Raw genomic sequence first — 15,285 nt, 5'->3', positions numbered from 1 at the left:
CTTCATACACCCTGGTGTCGGTCGACAACATCATCAGCAGGCGGTTGATGTTGTGATTTCTTTGTGTATTGTCTGGTTTGTTTGTTGTTTGATGATTGTGGCATGAGGAGATCTTATTGATTGTGTGTATAGCCCAGTATATGAAAAGATTATCTCACTAAGTGTTTCTCGAAATAATTATGCATCTTTTTTTGTGTTGCGGTGCAGGTAAAGACAATGTGTGATTGTGGAATCAAGACAATGAAGAGCAGAATGTTCTAGAGGTTGTAGATAATTTTTCTTAAATCTCTACAACTTCAACATTACGTTTTTGCTTATTCTCAAAGTCGACAACTCCTTAGTTTGTCTTTCATGCACTCAAATTCTACCACGTCAACTCACGCATCAATGTCATCAACCTAAGTGTCTAATGAGAAATGATGTAGGTTCTTGATCCACACAACATGTTGTTCCTACACAGCACGTTGTTTCACACAGCCCGCTGTTCCAAAAGATGCATCTTCAGTTATGTGCATTTTTTGTGCATTTTTTCTGCTCTCAGTCGCCAGCTTCAGTTCCTTGGAGAAAAAAAATGCAATTACTGCGTCGGGCGACATACGAGTTGGATGAATATATAAATCATCACACGACTAATGCATTTAGACTTGTTATGGGCCTGGCCCATGTAAAGCTGAGAGTAATAGCCCAAGTACAGATGGAGTATAGACGGTTACTACTGAAAACAACGAGCGTATATTGTAGAGATCAGAGTTCGTGTTGTAGAGATCTAATAACCCCCTCTGTAACAGTGACCTAATTGTCTCCTCTAGAAACCATGAGCCATGATAAGCTAATTAAGTACCGCCGAATAAGCCCAGCTCCATTCCCATCGACATTGCCACCGCCAATTTCAATTCCAGTTGAAACTGTGAGCAGAAATATCTTGAGTAAGATCTCTTATCTTTTTCCTTTTTTATTTCCTCCCTTTGGAATTGTTTGTATAGATTTCATCTGATCGATCTGTCTTAGTGTATTAGCGTATCTAATCAGATCTGTTTTACTAAGTTTGAGTGGATCTAAAACTTGTTTCACGATTGTTTGTGCGTTTCCGGTTTTTGAAACCTCGCAGGGGATAAAATAGGTGTCTTCTGGGACATCGTGGATTGTCCCATTCCTGACGGTCACGATCCTTTTTCGGTTTATGAGACTATAACATCAGTTATGGCGGGTGAGGGTTATAGAGATGAGACCATGGAAATAAGGGTTTATGGTGGGAAGAAGGATGAGATACCGGGAAAATTGCGATATGATTATCTTGCTGCCGGAGTCTTCTACCAACCCGAAGGTTCCTCTACTTAACACGCCTCCCTTTTTCCATTACTTATATGTATGTCTGTAAATAAATCTTGATCTCCCTTTTGTATTGTATATATAGTTTCAGGGGGTACATGTGGGAGAGTTAATCAAATGTCGAGGGACATTCTTATCTGGACGATAGACCATCCTGAACCTTCAAATGTGATGGTAATCGGGGAAAAAGTCTCAGAAGACAAGAAGTTCCGCAGAGTTCTCGAAGCTTTGAAATCTAGACATCACAATATTTTTTTCATATGCCCTAATACGCACTCGTTAGAATTGATTCGTCCTTTTGTACTCAAAATAAGGCAGTGGGGAGAACTATTTGATGGACGAAAACCAATCGACCAAGCGGAGCATAGCTGATACTGATTCGAAGGTGTAGCGGAAGGACACGACTAGGGAAGTAGCCCTTGCAAAACCCAAGGATCACTTGTAAATGATCATCCTTTGTTCTGTCTTTCAATTATGTGAAACCTTTGGGTTTGTGTTTTTAAAAAATCAACACTTCATCTTGTTCTGATAAACTTTGTTGGGTTAAGAACTGCTCAGTCGTAATTATTGTTGTACATCGACTTTTTAAGGACGATAACCTGACTTAATTTTATCATACAAAGCCGCCGTTAAAAAACAAAGGGATATCAAGGTTTTGATTCAAGCATTAATCCAAGCCAATCCTCCAAGCTCGTAATCAATAATACAAAAAAATACCTCCGAACATAAAATCTTTGCCCATGGCTGTTTGGATATGCACAGGTTGTAGATACAGAAATCAGTGATCCTGCTGCTGCTTGAATCATGCTAGTCAACGGGTCTCCTAAGTTGCTGCATCCAACGTATCTCAATGCTAATCTAAGAAAAGCCAGGCTGATTAAAAATCTACAACTTGGCGTTGAGATGCATCGGATGATCCCGTATGATGCAATATGACTCACTATTCCTTTTGTAACCTTAGTTCAAGGCCAGGAAATGCCATTGTAACTTCTGTCTTAACATTCAGAAGACCGCTAATTTCTGATACCTGCAGATTATCCACGAAGAGAGATAGATAAGGTCACAGAGATTTTACTACAAAAAAACATAGATAAACACAGATTAACTTATCCTTATTTCTTTTTTATGTTTCATTTTCATACTTGAATGATAGAGATTTCTCAATCAGCCTGAGTTCTTTAGCCACTTGAATCATGCTAGTCAACGAGTCTTCCAATGCATCTCAACGCTAATCTGAGAAAGGCTTTAACAGGCCAAGCAGCTGGATAACTCATATCTGAATCTACAACCTCTGCATACCCAAACTTTCTCAGTATCTTAGTAACATGATGGTGAAGCGGGAAACGAGTATCGTCATAAGGTTTGATGAACAAGTCAACAAATACTCTCAGAATATCGGAAGATAGGGATAGCTCATCATCAACTTCCTTTATCTGCACAAGAGCTAGCATGAATGCTCCAAAGCTGTGCATATCGATCTTTATTGTGATCTTTCCGGTTGACTTGTAATCCGGATCAATGACAGGTAAGTTACATACACCAAGTCCATGTGTTCCCTTTAATGTATTGTGCCTAAACTCATGGTATTTTTGCGCAATGTATCATCATGAACAAATGTCTCTCCTTCGGGGATTGGGATACAGTTGCAGAAGTTTCCGAGCTTTGTGACCCCATGTCCATCTAGAAAATGGTGAAAGGATCTAGATTTGAATGGATGAAAACCCTTGAGAATGCTGTGTAAAAGGTAATAAGTCAAAGCGTTTGCAACCTCTCTAGCTATCTTTATCGCCCAAAGTAGCTACAATAAGTCTAACTCTAATCTATGCACATATTCAAAAAGACAAAAACTAAGACATCAGTGAACTCATCTCCCGACGAATCTCTTTCATATCAAGTGTGTATTTCCCTCTTTTGTGATAAGCACTGGGTGGGAGAAGTTATCTGTTGTACTTTGAATATCTGATATCGATTACCACTAGATTTTGATTTAAGAGCTACGTAATCATCGATTATAAAAGTGATGATAAATAGGTGTGCCCTGTTGTGAAATTAAGCAACATTGTAGATATTGAAGAATGCAGTAGGACGAGCTTAGAGGTCAAAACTACACAAGAGGTTAACAGATCAAAGATGATACGTAGATGTTATCCATACAAAAACCCAAGGAGTATTAAAGGTAGTAAAAACGATATTTTTAGACATTGAAGAACAGTGCATCTGAACCCAATACAGAGTTTACCAAAGACTTCACAGAGATAAAAAAGAAAATGATCATCCATAAAGAAAGATTGATAGAACAACATTATTGTAGCTACTTCGAAAATCTCCTCCGCTTATCTATTGAGCTTCGCTTATCAGTGTCTTTTGCAGTATCCTTACGCTTCAGGTTATCATCATCGTGCTTAACAGATCTTTCAATAGGATCCTTACGCTTATCTATTGAGCTTCGCTTATCAGTGTCTTTTGCAGTATCCTTACGCTTCAGGTTATCATCATCGTGCTTAACAGATTGTGACCTTTCAATAGGATCTCCTCCATCGAAGAGGCTCCTCCAAAGCCATTCTTCGCTTACAAACTCAGGTTGCTTTACTGATGCGACATCAGCCAAGAGAATTTTGTATTCTCTAGAATGCAAACCTTGAAGAACGGAGAGGAAATCCAAATCTTGTCCAATGTGTTCTGAAATTACCATCACGATTCGTTGTGCAGATGGGTGTACACGATTGTCCAGAGCCCAGAAAAGAACGTCCCTAATCATCCTTTTAACTCTCGCATCTTTATCTCCTGGAAAGATAAAAAAAAAAGAACACGGAGAGTCTCTTAGATTACAGGTCCACACAAAAAAAAAAAGTTATCTAGGTTAAAGAGATTTACGGAAGAGAAATCACCTTCGGGTATAACCGTGATTCCGTCTAATAGAAAGTCATCCCAAACCTTGTTTTTCCTACCATAAGCCCTGATATGAACAATACCAGCAAACCCCTTATTCGCAAGAGCTAGTTTTATATTCTCATATACCGAATCAGGATCGCGACCTTTAGGGACCGGGAAATCCTGGACGTCCCAGAAGACGCATGTGTGAGCCGCTGCGAGGTTTAACAAATCGGGAAACAGATTAACAATAACGAAATGGAGGAAAAAAAACACAATTAGATCGACTGGAGAGAGAGATCTTACTTGATCGACCGGTGCTCATGGTTTGGACGGAGATCGAGAGAAATAAGAAACTATTTGATCAATGGGTGCGCGATAATGAGAAGAGACCAAGAGAAACGAAGAAGAAAGATTAAACAGAGTTATAGTATATAAGATCTCTCCACCACACAGCTCTGCCTGTAGCATACGATTTTAACCGCATCGATCCATTCCTTAATTTCCAAAGATTAGAGATCCCACATAACACCAACCGTTCCATCGCTTTCTATTATCCACGTGTCAACATCCCCTCAGGGTTTGTTCGTCCATTCTTCTAATTTTTCAAGAAACGATCTCAAAAGTGAGTCACGTTTCGAAATTAATTAATTATTTTGTCACAAAAAAGAAAATTATTTGTTTATTTCAGAGTTCAATATAACGTCAGAGGAGAAAATATAGAGTACTAGATCTCCTACGGAAAAATGTTTGAACTCTGATCACCGGCAATTGTGGAACTTCGGAACCAAACATTTTTAACTACTTGAAAAATATTTTGTGTGTTTAACATTTTTTACACTGAAATCTTTTTTTTTTAACTGGATCGGTTTGATCAAAATTATTTGGGTCTGGTTTAATAAAAAAGAACCGGGTCAAAAAATGTAATTGGGTCATAACGGACCAAATCGCCGGTGATCGGATTCCGCTGCATCAAACACCGGAATGGTACCCGAAGCTATGGTTATGGTGCTCTACACATAACCTCTATAAGTTTACCCATGTCCTTATGTAATAACGATAGTTCAAGTAATTAAACAGACATTTAAATTGTTTGTATGTGTGAGCATGTGTTGGAGCATACTCCAAGTAGCTGCCAAACATTTTTCCATCTGTTCTAAGTTTAGAGGTTTTTATTTATTAATTTTCCACACACTTGCTTTCTCACTGCCACTTATGCATTCCAAGACTTGCATCTCACTACTTCATCTCAGAACTTGACACATTCAAATAAAAGGGTTTCATTGTCCTAAGTGTAAAATAACTACAATAAATAACTCCTCGATTATTCTCTCCAAAAGCGGAGTTTGCTACCAGAAGACAGTCATTACAATACACAAACAAGCATATAGGTATAGCTGCCACTCGACCAAAGTCATTCCTGCTCCAATCTCTCGGATGAGATTTCACCAGATTAAGTTTGTGAATCAGATCATACCTAATCTCATTTACCGCGGTTAGGCGCCTACGATAATCCGTATGATGTTATTTATTAGAAAGGAAAAACTTTCTAGTTGGTATCTTTCCTCCGGGCCAACTCGAAATATTAACACATCCACATAAACCTTATATTTGGGTAATAGGACATCTCTCTTTCTCGATCGATTATGCATTAGAAAACGTCGGGACATCAACACCAAATTCGAATGATGAGCCAATGCTCTCAACTTCGACTAAAGAAATAGAACCCTCCATTGATTAGCAAGAAAGAAAAAGAAAAGCAATTCTAGACGATTCTCAAGATGTTGTGATTGAATAGACGAGGATTGGGATATATATATATATATATATATATATATATATATATATATCCCTTTTTGATTATTTTTTTCCTTTACTGAATTGGAAAAGATAAAACCGACTTAGCTTAAAGACTTCAAATATTTAGTTGGAAGATGCTAAACCAACTAGGCTTAGATTTTCTTTTTTTCTAAAACCGGAGATCTATTCTACACTCTCTGCCTTCCAGCGAATGCGCTCTCGGAAGATTTATAATCAGCTCGGACGTAGAAGAACCGCTTTTCCCAATGCTTAAAGTTGCTGATTTTTTTGCCGGACACAACCTAATTTTCCTTTGTCTTAGATGATTAAGTGGTCATCTTCACCGCCCATAACTTTTCCGTCTATAATTTTTTTTAATGATTCCATCTTTTTCACCCAAGAATAAATCCAATAATTTTCATTTAAAAAAATCAACACAAATGTATGTTAAACATTTCTTCCAAATAAATATTTTATCAGATTCACATTCAACATGTTGCTCAAAAAGTAATGTTTTTTTTTTCTTCTAAAATATCACAATCCAAAATTCATAAAATAAGCAGTAAATCAATAAAAAAATAATCACACGACTTAATAATGTATTTAGACTAATGTAGGGATTAGGCTAATGGGCCGGCCTGTTGTGGTCCAATGGTTGACAAAAAAAAAATAATGTATTTAGATTTATTATGGGCCTGGGCCAGGGCCAAAACTGAGAAATAAGCAGTAAAGACGGTTTACTTGCGAGCCAAATTATTAAAGAGGTCAGGTAACCCTAACAGCGACCTAATTCTTCTGAATATCTTCGTCTCTAATCTCTAGCGAAACCAAAATCAAAATCATGAGCGAGAGAAGCAAGAGGGGTGGTAAAAGACCCTTGGTATCGTTTAAGATTGGCCAACCAGTTAAGAAACACAAGCACTCTACAAATCCGCCTGCAGGTCCAGAACTCTCTTCCGTACCTGAACCTTCCCCAAATCCACATTCCGGTCCAGGACCCTCCTCCGTATCCGAAAATCTACCTTCCGTACCTGACCCCGTTCCAGAATCTTCAGGTATATTGATTGTAGACGAATTATCTTTTCTTCGTGAAAGAACAATCATGCCGCGTCCTCTCGGGAACTACAGAAGGTTTTATGGTGTGGATGGGCATTGGGACTTTGAAAACTGCCATTTAACGACCAATTACAACGTAAAAGATCTCAAGAAGAAGATCGATGCTGGACTTCAGAAGGTTCACTCAAAATTATACCTAAATACAATCACCGGTTTTGGGGATAGCAGGTCTGTATTTAAAGAGGAAGATTTCCTCGAACTGAAGAAAGAATTCAAACTGCATAAAGTTGTTGTTCCCCGGGAGAAATATTGCAAAAAGTGTGCCCCAAAACTGTCAGGTAAATAGGTTTTGCAAGAAGTCTATCTCTACTCAAGAACCTCTGTTTCGGTTTATCTTTACTCAAAAGTCTTTATATGATATTCTTAACGCGATGAAGCCGATTCTCTCTTACTACAAGAGATGATGTTCTATGGGTTTGATATACAGCCCCCGGGCAATATGCTAGCTATCACGGGGGACGGTGATTTTGCCAGCACGATCAAAGGCTTGAAGGAGAGAGGGTTTACCATGATGGTCGCCCATCCCAAAAAATTTAGCCAAGACCTTGCTGAAGCCGGCACCCTAACGTGGTTTTGGGATGACCTCATCGAAGGGAAAAAAAACTATTAGTTTAGAAAAAATGTTTGGATTCCATGGTTTATTATATAATTGACTACGGTTCCCCCAAATGTATTTCAAGATTCTACGGGTCCTCCAATTAATAATATTTTATCGTTAACCGCAATAATCACATCACCTTCTCCCACATACACAACTATAAACTCACCTTGATTAATAATGTCATCTATACAATCCCATATCCACATCTCTATGTCTACACAAAAGAGAACTAGCCTAACAATGCTTCTCTTTGTAAGCCAACTTGCAATATCTGGATAATGAACAGAGAACAAGACAATGAACATACTGTCTTGGTTCCGAGACATTGCACAAAGGGCTTTGGTTCCGAGACATTGCACCGAGAAGACAGCGACACAAGAACACCATTGCACAAAGAGCTTTGGTTCCGAGGCACTGCACATAGACATTGATTCGTTAGAAAACCTGAAAAGAGAACATGAAACGCATTCAACCAATGGACACCATTGCACAGAGACATTGGCTCATTAGAAAAACTCAAAACTGCATACAAAAGAAAGACTTGACTTATAACAGTGAAATGAAACTGGAAACAGCAGAAAGACTAGACATATGTTTTTCACAAGAAAAAGGGTATTAATCCACATATAATAGCATAGATTTGAAAGAGACATGCACATATTAAAACAATGGAACCAAGACTAGAAGTGAACAGAAGTCAAATCTGAAAACAGGTAACCAAGTTAGATAAAATATGTTACTCTACTTGTAATAGGAATTTATTACAGGTTTGCCAAGTTAGAAACAATTGACAGAAAAGGTATCGGTCATATATTACCAACACGAAATGATTCTTTAAGCATAGTTGAGCTACATACAGGGTAGACATTCACATCCTAAATCTCCATTTGGATAGCATCTCAGAAATTGGAAAACACCAAAACTGAAGCACCAGCATGAGACTTAATGTGTTCACACTTGGTTGTTTTCACTGTAACTTTTTCTGGCTTGCCCATATACTGTAAATATCACTGTTCAGTAATGGAATCATCATGAAAATGAGCTCAGTATTTGATAGAGAATTACAAAGACAAGTAGCAGCAAAAACTCAAACACATTGAGACATCACTAAAAGTTCACACTTAGGAGAGTTGAGTATTTGACATCTGAGTTCTAAAGTTACTCTCTTTGGCTTGCCAAGACAATATCTTTATATAAAAAGAGAGCTAAGTATTTCTTGATTTCTTCATGATAGAACAAGACATAGACTAGTAACACAAGAACTCAAAAAAACATTGAGACATCATCAAAACTTCTCAGAGGTTATCATTCTTTCATAGAATCTAACAAGAGAAGGAAGAGTAATTAAGAGAGTTTCTCAATCAATTTGAGCTCTTTAGCAACTTCAAGCATACCACTCACTGGATCTTCTTTCTTGTATCTCACACACCTCAAAGCTAACCTAAGAAAAGCTTCAACCTGTAACCGTCTCACAACCAAATCATCACCACCACCACCCAAACTATTCCATATCTCTTTATCAACAATCTCATCAAACCCATTCCTCTCCATTACCTCAGACACATGATCGTTAAGAGACATAGGAGTCTCACCAGGTCCATTAAACACAGCAGCTCTTCCAGACAACAAAACCAACATCACAACACCAAAGCTATAAATATCAACTTTCTCAGTAACTTTCATAGTCCAGTAATAATCCGGATCAACAAAACCAGTCACACCTTTCACTTCATCTTCCACATATAACTCTCCCTCTGGTATTGCAACACAGAACCAGAAATCAGAAAGCTTCGCCGTCCAATTCTCATCAATAAAAATGTTCGTCGGATTAATATTCCGATGGATTATAGTCTCTGGAAACGCCGTGTGGAGGTAAGTCACAGAAGTAGCAATCTCTTTAGCAATCTTCAATCTCACATTCCATGGCAAAACCTCTCCACTTGAGATTCCTCCGTCTTTACTAAGCGGTCCGTGTTCAGCGTACTCACAGACTAGAGCTGGAAGATCAAACTCCAAACAACAACCTATAAGCTTTAGGGTGTTCTTGTGTCCACTCATCTGAGAGGACACAGAGATATCTCGATACGCTTCTGTGAAGTTTGAGAGGTTTTGACTCGACCATTTCTTGATTGAAACTGGTCTCTCTTCGATTACGCCTCTGTACCAAATGAAATATCCCCAACTGGAGATTACTTGGCTCTCGGAGAAATTGTCAGTAGCTTTAAGGATCTCATCAGAGGAGAAGCAACGAATCGGATTGGTCTTGCCGTCGAACGAAGCGATTAGCTCCTCCAATAGTATCCCTCCGTTCTTCAAATCCGATATTTTCTTCTTCTTCTTCTTCTTGTTATTCTTACTCATTAGATGATTGGAGCAGAGAGGAAGACGCAAACAAATTCAAAAGTAAAGATCTTTACGGAGAAAAATCGTAACTTTGGCTTTGCAAAAAGAGCAAGCTTGATCTGTTCTTCTCCTCGAGTAGTCAAATTCCGACAATTAGATATTTCTATTTTGATCCATATCTTATGAATTACTAAAATCTTCACCCAATATTTTTATATTTTACATCTACACCCCCGGTTAGACATTTCAATTTGATTCACATCTTCTGTATTATTACAGTATTACACTATTACTAATTGAACCAAAAATCTACAATAGCTATTTTAGCTAGTTTTTGTAGTTCTATTTAAATTGCATTTTAGTCCAAAGATAATTTTTCAATTTGATCCAAAGATGTTTTATTATTACAGATACACCCAATAAATTTTGCAAAATCCCCACTCTATGTCCATTTCTCAATCTTTTTAAGTTCTTTGGCAACTTCCATCATCTTTGGAACATCACCTCTATGACCAGTACATCTGAGTGAGAGCATAAGGACTGCTTCCATCAGCCGTATCTTGTGTTCTTCAGTTTTATCATCACCTATACTTTCCAACAGATTTGGATCCAACATCTCAAAGATTCTCCCCTCTTCCACAAATTTGGACACCCTATCTGAAATCCTCATATTCATGACATTTTGTTTGTCTTCAAACTCTTCAAATAGACTCTCATCTTCACTGCAACAACAATCAACCACTCCATACATTCTCGTGAAAAAGTTTTGCAACAACACTCCAAAGCTAAAAACATCGGTATACTCAGTGATCAATCCGGTGGCAGCATAGTTATACTCAAGGTAATCTAACGTTCCTTCTACTTTATCAGCATGAACCTTAACAAATGTCTCTCCTTCTGGTATTGAGACACAAAGACAAAACCCACTTAACTTTGCTGTCCCGTTTGAATCCAAGAAAACGTTAGAAGGTTGTATATCCGTATGGATCATAGTTCTTGAAAACGCGGTATGAAGGTAAGAAACAGCAATTGCAATCTCTTTCACAATCTTTATCCTCATTCCCCATGGCAAAAACATTTCCTGGTTTGGAGTATTGAAAAAAGGTATACGTTCTGCGTACTCACAAACTAAGACCGGATGCTCAAATTCAAGACAGCAACCTAACAATTTGAGGAAGTTCTTGTGACCACTCACCATCGATGAGACCGCAATGTCACGACAAATCTTTTCTAACGTATCTGATTTGTATAAACTCCATATGGCTCTTTTGATTAGAACAGGACGGTTTTGGAGCATACCTCTGTACATGAACTCGAACCGAACCACGAGATTGCTCTCGCTGAAGTTATCAGTGGCTTCGAGTATTTCGTTAGCAGAGAAGGTTTTAATTGGATTGGATTTGCCGTTGCAGAGCTCGATGAGATCTTCTAAGAGTACCTTGCCGTTCTCTTGGAACAATCTTTGCCGTTGATTTGCTTCTAAGTTCTTCTTCTTCTTCTTCGTCTTCCTACTCCAACAACTCATCTTCTGATCATCAACGACTCGACCGAACACGATTTTATTACCGTGTATGATTGATTTGTTTATGTCTTCTTTCGATTTCTAAAACATTTAAAGGTCAACGAAATACAAATAATTAAAATATTATTGTAAAGACTTGTCTTTTTATTTTGAACAATATAAAGTTTTTGTTTTTACTCGAGTCAATTTAATAAAGTTGGAATTTTTATCAGTATTTTGGATCTTAAATCGACGATGAGGATCATCTTGGATTAGGAAGAAGACTGTGGAAGACAAGGGTAGTGAATGGTTCTTCAACAATGGAGGAACTTTTCTTCAGGAACTTATCGCCGATTGTAATGGTATCTCAAACCCTATCCGTTTCTTCTCTTCCGATCAAATCCTAAAGGCCACGGATCGATTCGATCCCAGTTTGAACCTCTCTCGTCATAGACCCTTTACCTGGTACAAGGGCGTTATCGAAGGAAGAGAGAGTTTAAAGAAGAGAGAGTGAGAGAGGTTTACAACGACATTGTCTTATCTACTAGGGTAAGCAATCAAAGTAGTTTTCTCAAACTCTTGGGTTGTTCTCTCGAGTTTCACCTTCCTGTTATAGTGTTTGAATACCCAGAGAATGGAGTTTTGAACGAGCGAGGAAGTTTTGGTTGTGAGGATGGGTCATTGTTGCCTTGGAATGTTCGGTTGAAGATTGCTAAAGAGGTTGCGGTTGCTGTGACTTATCTTCACACAGCTTTCTCTAGGACTATTATTATACATAGAGATATCAAGCCGACGAATGTTTTCTTGGATAAGAACTGGACGGCTAAGCTGACTGATTTCACGTTTTCAGTATCACTCCCTGAGGGGTAAGTCTTGGATTGAAGATGAGGTGATGGGAACTTTTGGATACATGGATCCGGTTTACTACACCACGGTTTTAGTGACAGAATATACAGATGTGTTCAGCTTTGGAGTCTTTATGTTGGGAAGACCAGCTGTTTTTGCTGGAACAAGTGGGGTTCATTGTAATATTCTTGGTTATGTGAAGGATCTGCAGGAGAGAGGAGAAAGTGTTGAATTTGGGATTAATGATTTGAACGACGTGAGGCCTAGTCAGATGAAAATTTTTCTTGAGCTGGCACTGAGATGCTGTGAGGAGAGGAATGAAGACAGGCCAAAGATGATCTTGTTAAGCTGATAGAAGGATTACTCGATTGTTAAAGCCTGAGATGCTGGAAAATGGTTCTAAGGATGGAACTTCATTTTTAGAAGTACTATGATTTTGGAGTGAAACTTCATTTTGATTTGGAAAGAGTTTAGAGAGTAGATAAACAATATCTTTAGGTTTTGTAATCAGGCAAAACATGTAGGACGATTGTGGTTTTCTGAGAAGCTCGGTCTCGAACTAAGGAGTAAAGAGAACTTGCTTGAAATGGTTCTTATTTGAAATTGTTTATCAGGATAAGGCTACAAAGTCGAAGCCTCATGAAAGTTCCCGTGTTGATATATCTGAGGTAAACATGATTAGTCTATATTAGAAGTTGTAGATTAATCATGTTACCAGAACTGATATTGTTTCTTGTTCACGTTAATGATAATACGTTCTGTGGACACGAATTGGTGATGACTGATGGAGTCAGGTCAAAATGGGACCCCAAAATGTAGCCAATGTTGGAATTTTCAACGAAGGAACTGGAAAAACTGTCTTTGTATGCTTGAAAGATCAAATTGATCCTTTCAGAAGCACCTTTAGGTCTTTCTTGTTTTTGGGAGAATACTATAAACCTCTTTGCCAAGAAATTGATTACTTTGTTTAATGGAATCAATGGTGAAGAAGCTGAAGAAGAATCTGACATATGGGTTTTTCGGAAGAAGTAAGGAAGAAAGGAGGTTCTTGGAGAACGGAAGCATCTTCTTGAAAGAGCTCATCGCCGATTGTAACGGTAAATCCATTCCTTTACGCAGTTTTGCTTCTTCCCAGATCTTGAAAGCCACCAAGAATTTTGACTCCAGTTGTTTTGTCTCTGAGGGAGCAATCTACAAGTGGTTTAAAGGTATCATAGAAGATAAACACTACTTGATCAAGAGATTTCACGAGGATAGATTCATAGAAAACGAAGTTAGAGAGCCTTACAAAGACGTAGTCTTGTCTGCTCGAATGAGCAATCACAGCAACTTTCTGAAACTAGTTGGATGCTGCTTCGAGTTCAGTTTTCCGGTTTTTGTGTTTGAATATGCAGAACATGGAGTTCTGAATCAGCGAGGATGTATCACAATTAACGGGGAAGAGTCTATATTGCCATGGAGTGTACGGTTGAAGATAGGAAAGGAGATTGCAAACGCTGTGACTTATCTTCACATGGCATTCCCTAAGATCACTATACATAGAGACATTACGCCAAGAAATATTTTCTTGGACAAGAATTGGGCTGCAAAGTTGTCTGATTTCTCGCTCTCCATAACGCTCCCTGAGGGAAAATCAAGAATAGAAGCTACAAGGATTGGGGGATCCTACGGGTTCCTCGATCCATTACATTATGTCACAAAATTTGTGACTGAATACACTGATATCTACAGCTTTGGAGTTTGTTTGTTGGTTTTTCTCACTGGCAGACCGCCTTACGACCACGCAAAATCTGATGGGGTTATCAAACATATTGCTGGCTGTGTGAAAGACTTATATGAGGATGGGAAGCTCGATGAAGTAATTGATCCAATGATGGCAAAGGACATCACAAACGGCCAAAGATTGCAAGTGGAAGCGTGTGTGATGCTGGCTTTGAGATGCTGCAAGGAGAGAGATGAAGACAGACCAAAGATGATCCAAGTAGCTAAGGAACTCAAGCGGATTGAGCGAATAGAACCGTTACTAGATGATTCTATGTCTAGATTGTTAAAGCCAGAGATGCTGGAAGATGGGTCAAGTATGGTCAAGTGGACAAAGAAATTTGGAATCAAGATTGAGATCATGCTCATACTAAGTTTCTGTATCACTGGATTTCTCATTGCATTACTTTTTGGGTAAAGTTTCAGAACATGTAGAATGGTTCTAAAGTTTCTGTAGGAGCTTTGGTGTTGAAGTAAGGAGGAGTGTGTTTCTAAGCTCAAATCCTATAAGCATATATATTTGAGATTTTGGCTTCAATGCTTTCTTTTTAAACCGAATTCAATATTAGTAGGATTCAAAATTGCAGTCTTTCTGCTTCAGATTCAAGACTACATTGATCATTTCCATAACTAAAGCATTTTTGCTGGATGAAAGATTGGAGAAGTAAGGGCAAGAGATGAAAATCATGAAAACACACGGCTGACATGTTTCACTCTAACACTGCTGGCACTTATGACGCTGAGATACGAAGTGAACATGAACTTTGGCTTTGAGACTAAAACTGAAATCCAGGGATAATTTCTGATCGTAGACTGTAAAGCCAAGTTTCAAAATCATTACTATTGAAAGTTTGGAGAACGCATATGATGACGGACCTGAAGACTGCCAAAGAGCCTAAGGGGGTTAGAAAGACTTGTCAAAGCCTCTTTGTTCGACCCAAACAAAGTCTACTTTTTTGTGTAGATTTGCTTATATAATCTCTCTGTTTTTCAGACTTTTTTGTTTTTTTTTTCTAGTATTTTCAGTTGATATGTAACATGAGCCTAGATGGCTAGATTTCATTTTGGCCCTGATACCGGCGTAATGAAACTGTGAAGCGATCTCTGCATTATTAAC

General features: G+C 38.3%; 5 protein-coding genes and 3 pseudogenes across 9 annotated transcripts; 4 read left to right on the top strand and 4 right to left on the bottom strand.

Annotated features, from left to right (window-relative positions):
- Positions 1 to 707: 707 nt before the first annotated feature.
- Positions 708 to 1,904, top strand: LOC104712456 (uncharacterized). Its single transcript, XM_010429359.3, has 3 exons — positions 708 to 926; positions 1,109 to 1,324; positions 1,415 to 1,904. Exons 1-3 carry the CDS (start codon positions 815 to 817, stop codon positions 1,699 to 1,701), a joined length of 615 nt encoding a protein of 204 aa, XP_010427661.1. The 5' UTR covers positions 708 to 814; the 3' UTR covers positions 1,702 to 1,904.
- A 427-nt stretch (positions 1,905 to 2,331) lies between these two features.
- Positions 2,332 to 3,335, bottom strand: LOC109126484 (non-functional pseudokinase ZRK6 pseudogene; annotated as a pseudogene).
- A 164-nt stretch (positions 3,336 to 3,499) lies between these two features.
- On the bottom strand, positions 3,500 to 4,969 carry LOC104712455 (uncharacterized). Its single transcript, XM_010429358.3, has 3 exons — positions 4,507 to 4,969; positions 4,218 to 4,415; positions 3,500 to 4,113 (listed from the first exon to the last, which is right to left on the bottom strand). Exons 1-3 carry the CDS (start codon positions 4,523 to 4,525, stop codon positions 3,641 to 3,643), a joined length of 690 nt encoding a protein of 229 aa, XP_010427660.1. The 5' UTR covers positions 4,526 to 4,969; the 3' UTR covers positions 3,500 to 3,640.
- Positions 4,970 to 7,102: 2,133 nt separating this feature from the next.
- Positions 7,103 to 7,726, top strand: LOC147939079 (uncharacterized). The gene is made up of 2 exons (XM_087465853.1): positions 7,103 to 7,394; positions 7,494 to 7,726. The coding sequence occupies exons 1-2, from the start codon at positions 7,103 to 7,105 to the stop codon at positions 7,724 to 7,726; spliced, it is 525 nt and encodes a 174-aa protein (XP_087321979.1).
- A 59-nt stretch (positions 7,727 to 7,785) lies between these two features.
- LOC104712452 (non-functional pseudokinase ZED1) lies at positions 7,786 to 10,298 on the bottom strand. 4 transcript variants are annotated; one of them, XR_015566132.1, is made up of 3 exons: positions 9,112 to 10,298; positions 8,535 to 8,727; positions 7,786 to 8,131 (listed from the first exon to the last, which is right to left on the bottom strand). XR_015566132.1 is itself a non-coding variant. In XM_010429354.3 (2 exons), exons 1-2 carry the CDS (start codon positions 10,076 to 10,078, stop codon positions 7,947 to 7,949), a joined length of 1,152 nt encoding a protein of 383 aa, XP_010427656.2. In that variant the 5' UTR covers positions 10,079 to 10,298; the 3' UTR covers positions 7,786 to 7,946. The 4 variants fall into 4 exon arrangements, 2 of the variants coding, with proteins under 2 accessions (XP_010427656.2, XP_019084929.2); XR_755514.3 differs by having other exon boundaries at positions 8,575 to 8,727; XM_010429354.3 differs by lacking the exon at positions 8,535 to 8,727.
- Positions 10,299 to 10,416: 118 nt separating this feature from the next.
- LOC104712451 (serine/threonine-protein kinase ZRK4 pseudogene) lies at positions 10,417 to 11,585 on the bottom strand (annotated as a pseudogene). Its single transcript, XR_015566133.1, has one exon. The product of XR_015566133.1 is annotated as a serine/threonine-protein kinase ZRK4 pseudogene (transcript).
- Positions 11,586 to 11,820: 235 nt separating this feature from the next.
- Positions 11,821 to 12,994, top strand: LOC104715749 (serine/threonine-protein kinase ZRK1 pseudogene; annotated as a pseudogene).
- Positions 12,995 to 13,081: 87 nt separating this feature from the next.
- LOC104712450 (serine/threonine-protein kinase ZRK1) lies at positions 13,082 to 14,706 on the top strand. Its single transcript, XM_010429352.3, has one exon. The coding sequence runs from the start codon at positions 13,378 to 13,380 to the stop codon at positions 14,584 to 14,586; it is 1,209 nt and encodes a 402-aa protein (XP_010427654.1). The 5' UTR covers positions 13,082 to 13,377; the 3' UTR covers positions 14,587 to 14,706.
- The last annotated feature ends 579 nt before the right edge of the window (positions 14,707 to 15,285 follow it).

This window comes from Camelina sativa, chromosome 9, assembly GCF_030686135.1.
Source record: "Camelina sativa cultivar CO46 ecotype springtype chromosome 9, ASM3068613v1".
NCBI classification, from domain to species: domain Eukaryota; kingdom Viridiplantae; phylum Streptophyta; class Magnoliopsida; order Brassicales; family Brassicaceae; genus Camelina; species Camelina sativa.
This window is presented reverse-complemented; position numbering and strand designations above follow the sequence as displayed.

Coding starts and splice junctions, on each gene's coding strand:
- LOC104712456 (XM_010429359.3), top strand. CDS start 815: ATGAGCCATGATAAGCTAATTAAGTACCGCCGAATAAGCCCAGCTCCA. Junction 927..1,108: donor TGTGAGCAGAAATATCTTGA/GTAAGATCTCTT, acceptor GAAACCTCGCAG/GGGATAAAATAGGTGTCTTC. Junction 1,325..1,414: donor AGTCTTCTACCAACCCGAAG/GTTCCTCTACTT, acceptor TTGTATATATAG/TTTCAGGGGGTACATGTGGG.
- LOC104712455 (XM_010429358.3), bottom strand. Junction 4,114..4,217: donor AATCACGGTTATACCCGAAG/GTGATTTCTCTT, acceptor TTATCTTTCCAG/GAGATAAAGATGCGAGAGTT.
- LOC147939079 (XM_087465853.1), top strand. CDS start 7,103: ATGCCGCGTCCTCTCGGGAACTACAGAAGGTTTTATGGTGTGGATGGG. Junction 7,395..7,493: donor GTGTGCCCCAAAACTGTCAG/GTAAATAGGTTT, acceptor AACGCGATGAAG/CCGATTCTCTCTTACTACAA.
- LOC104712452 (XM_010429354.3), bottom strand. CDS start 10,078: ATGAGTAAGAATAACAAGAAGAAGAAGAAGAAGAAAATATCGGATTTG. Junction 8,132..9,111: donor GAAAGAAGATCCAGTGAGTG/GTATGCTTGAAG, acceptor GTCTATGTGCAG/TGCCTCGGAACCAAAGCTCT.
- LOC104712450 (XM_010429352.3), top strand. CDS start 13,378: ATGGAATCAATGGTGAAGAAGCTGAAGAAGAATCTGACATATGGGTTT.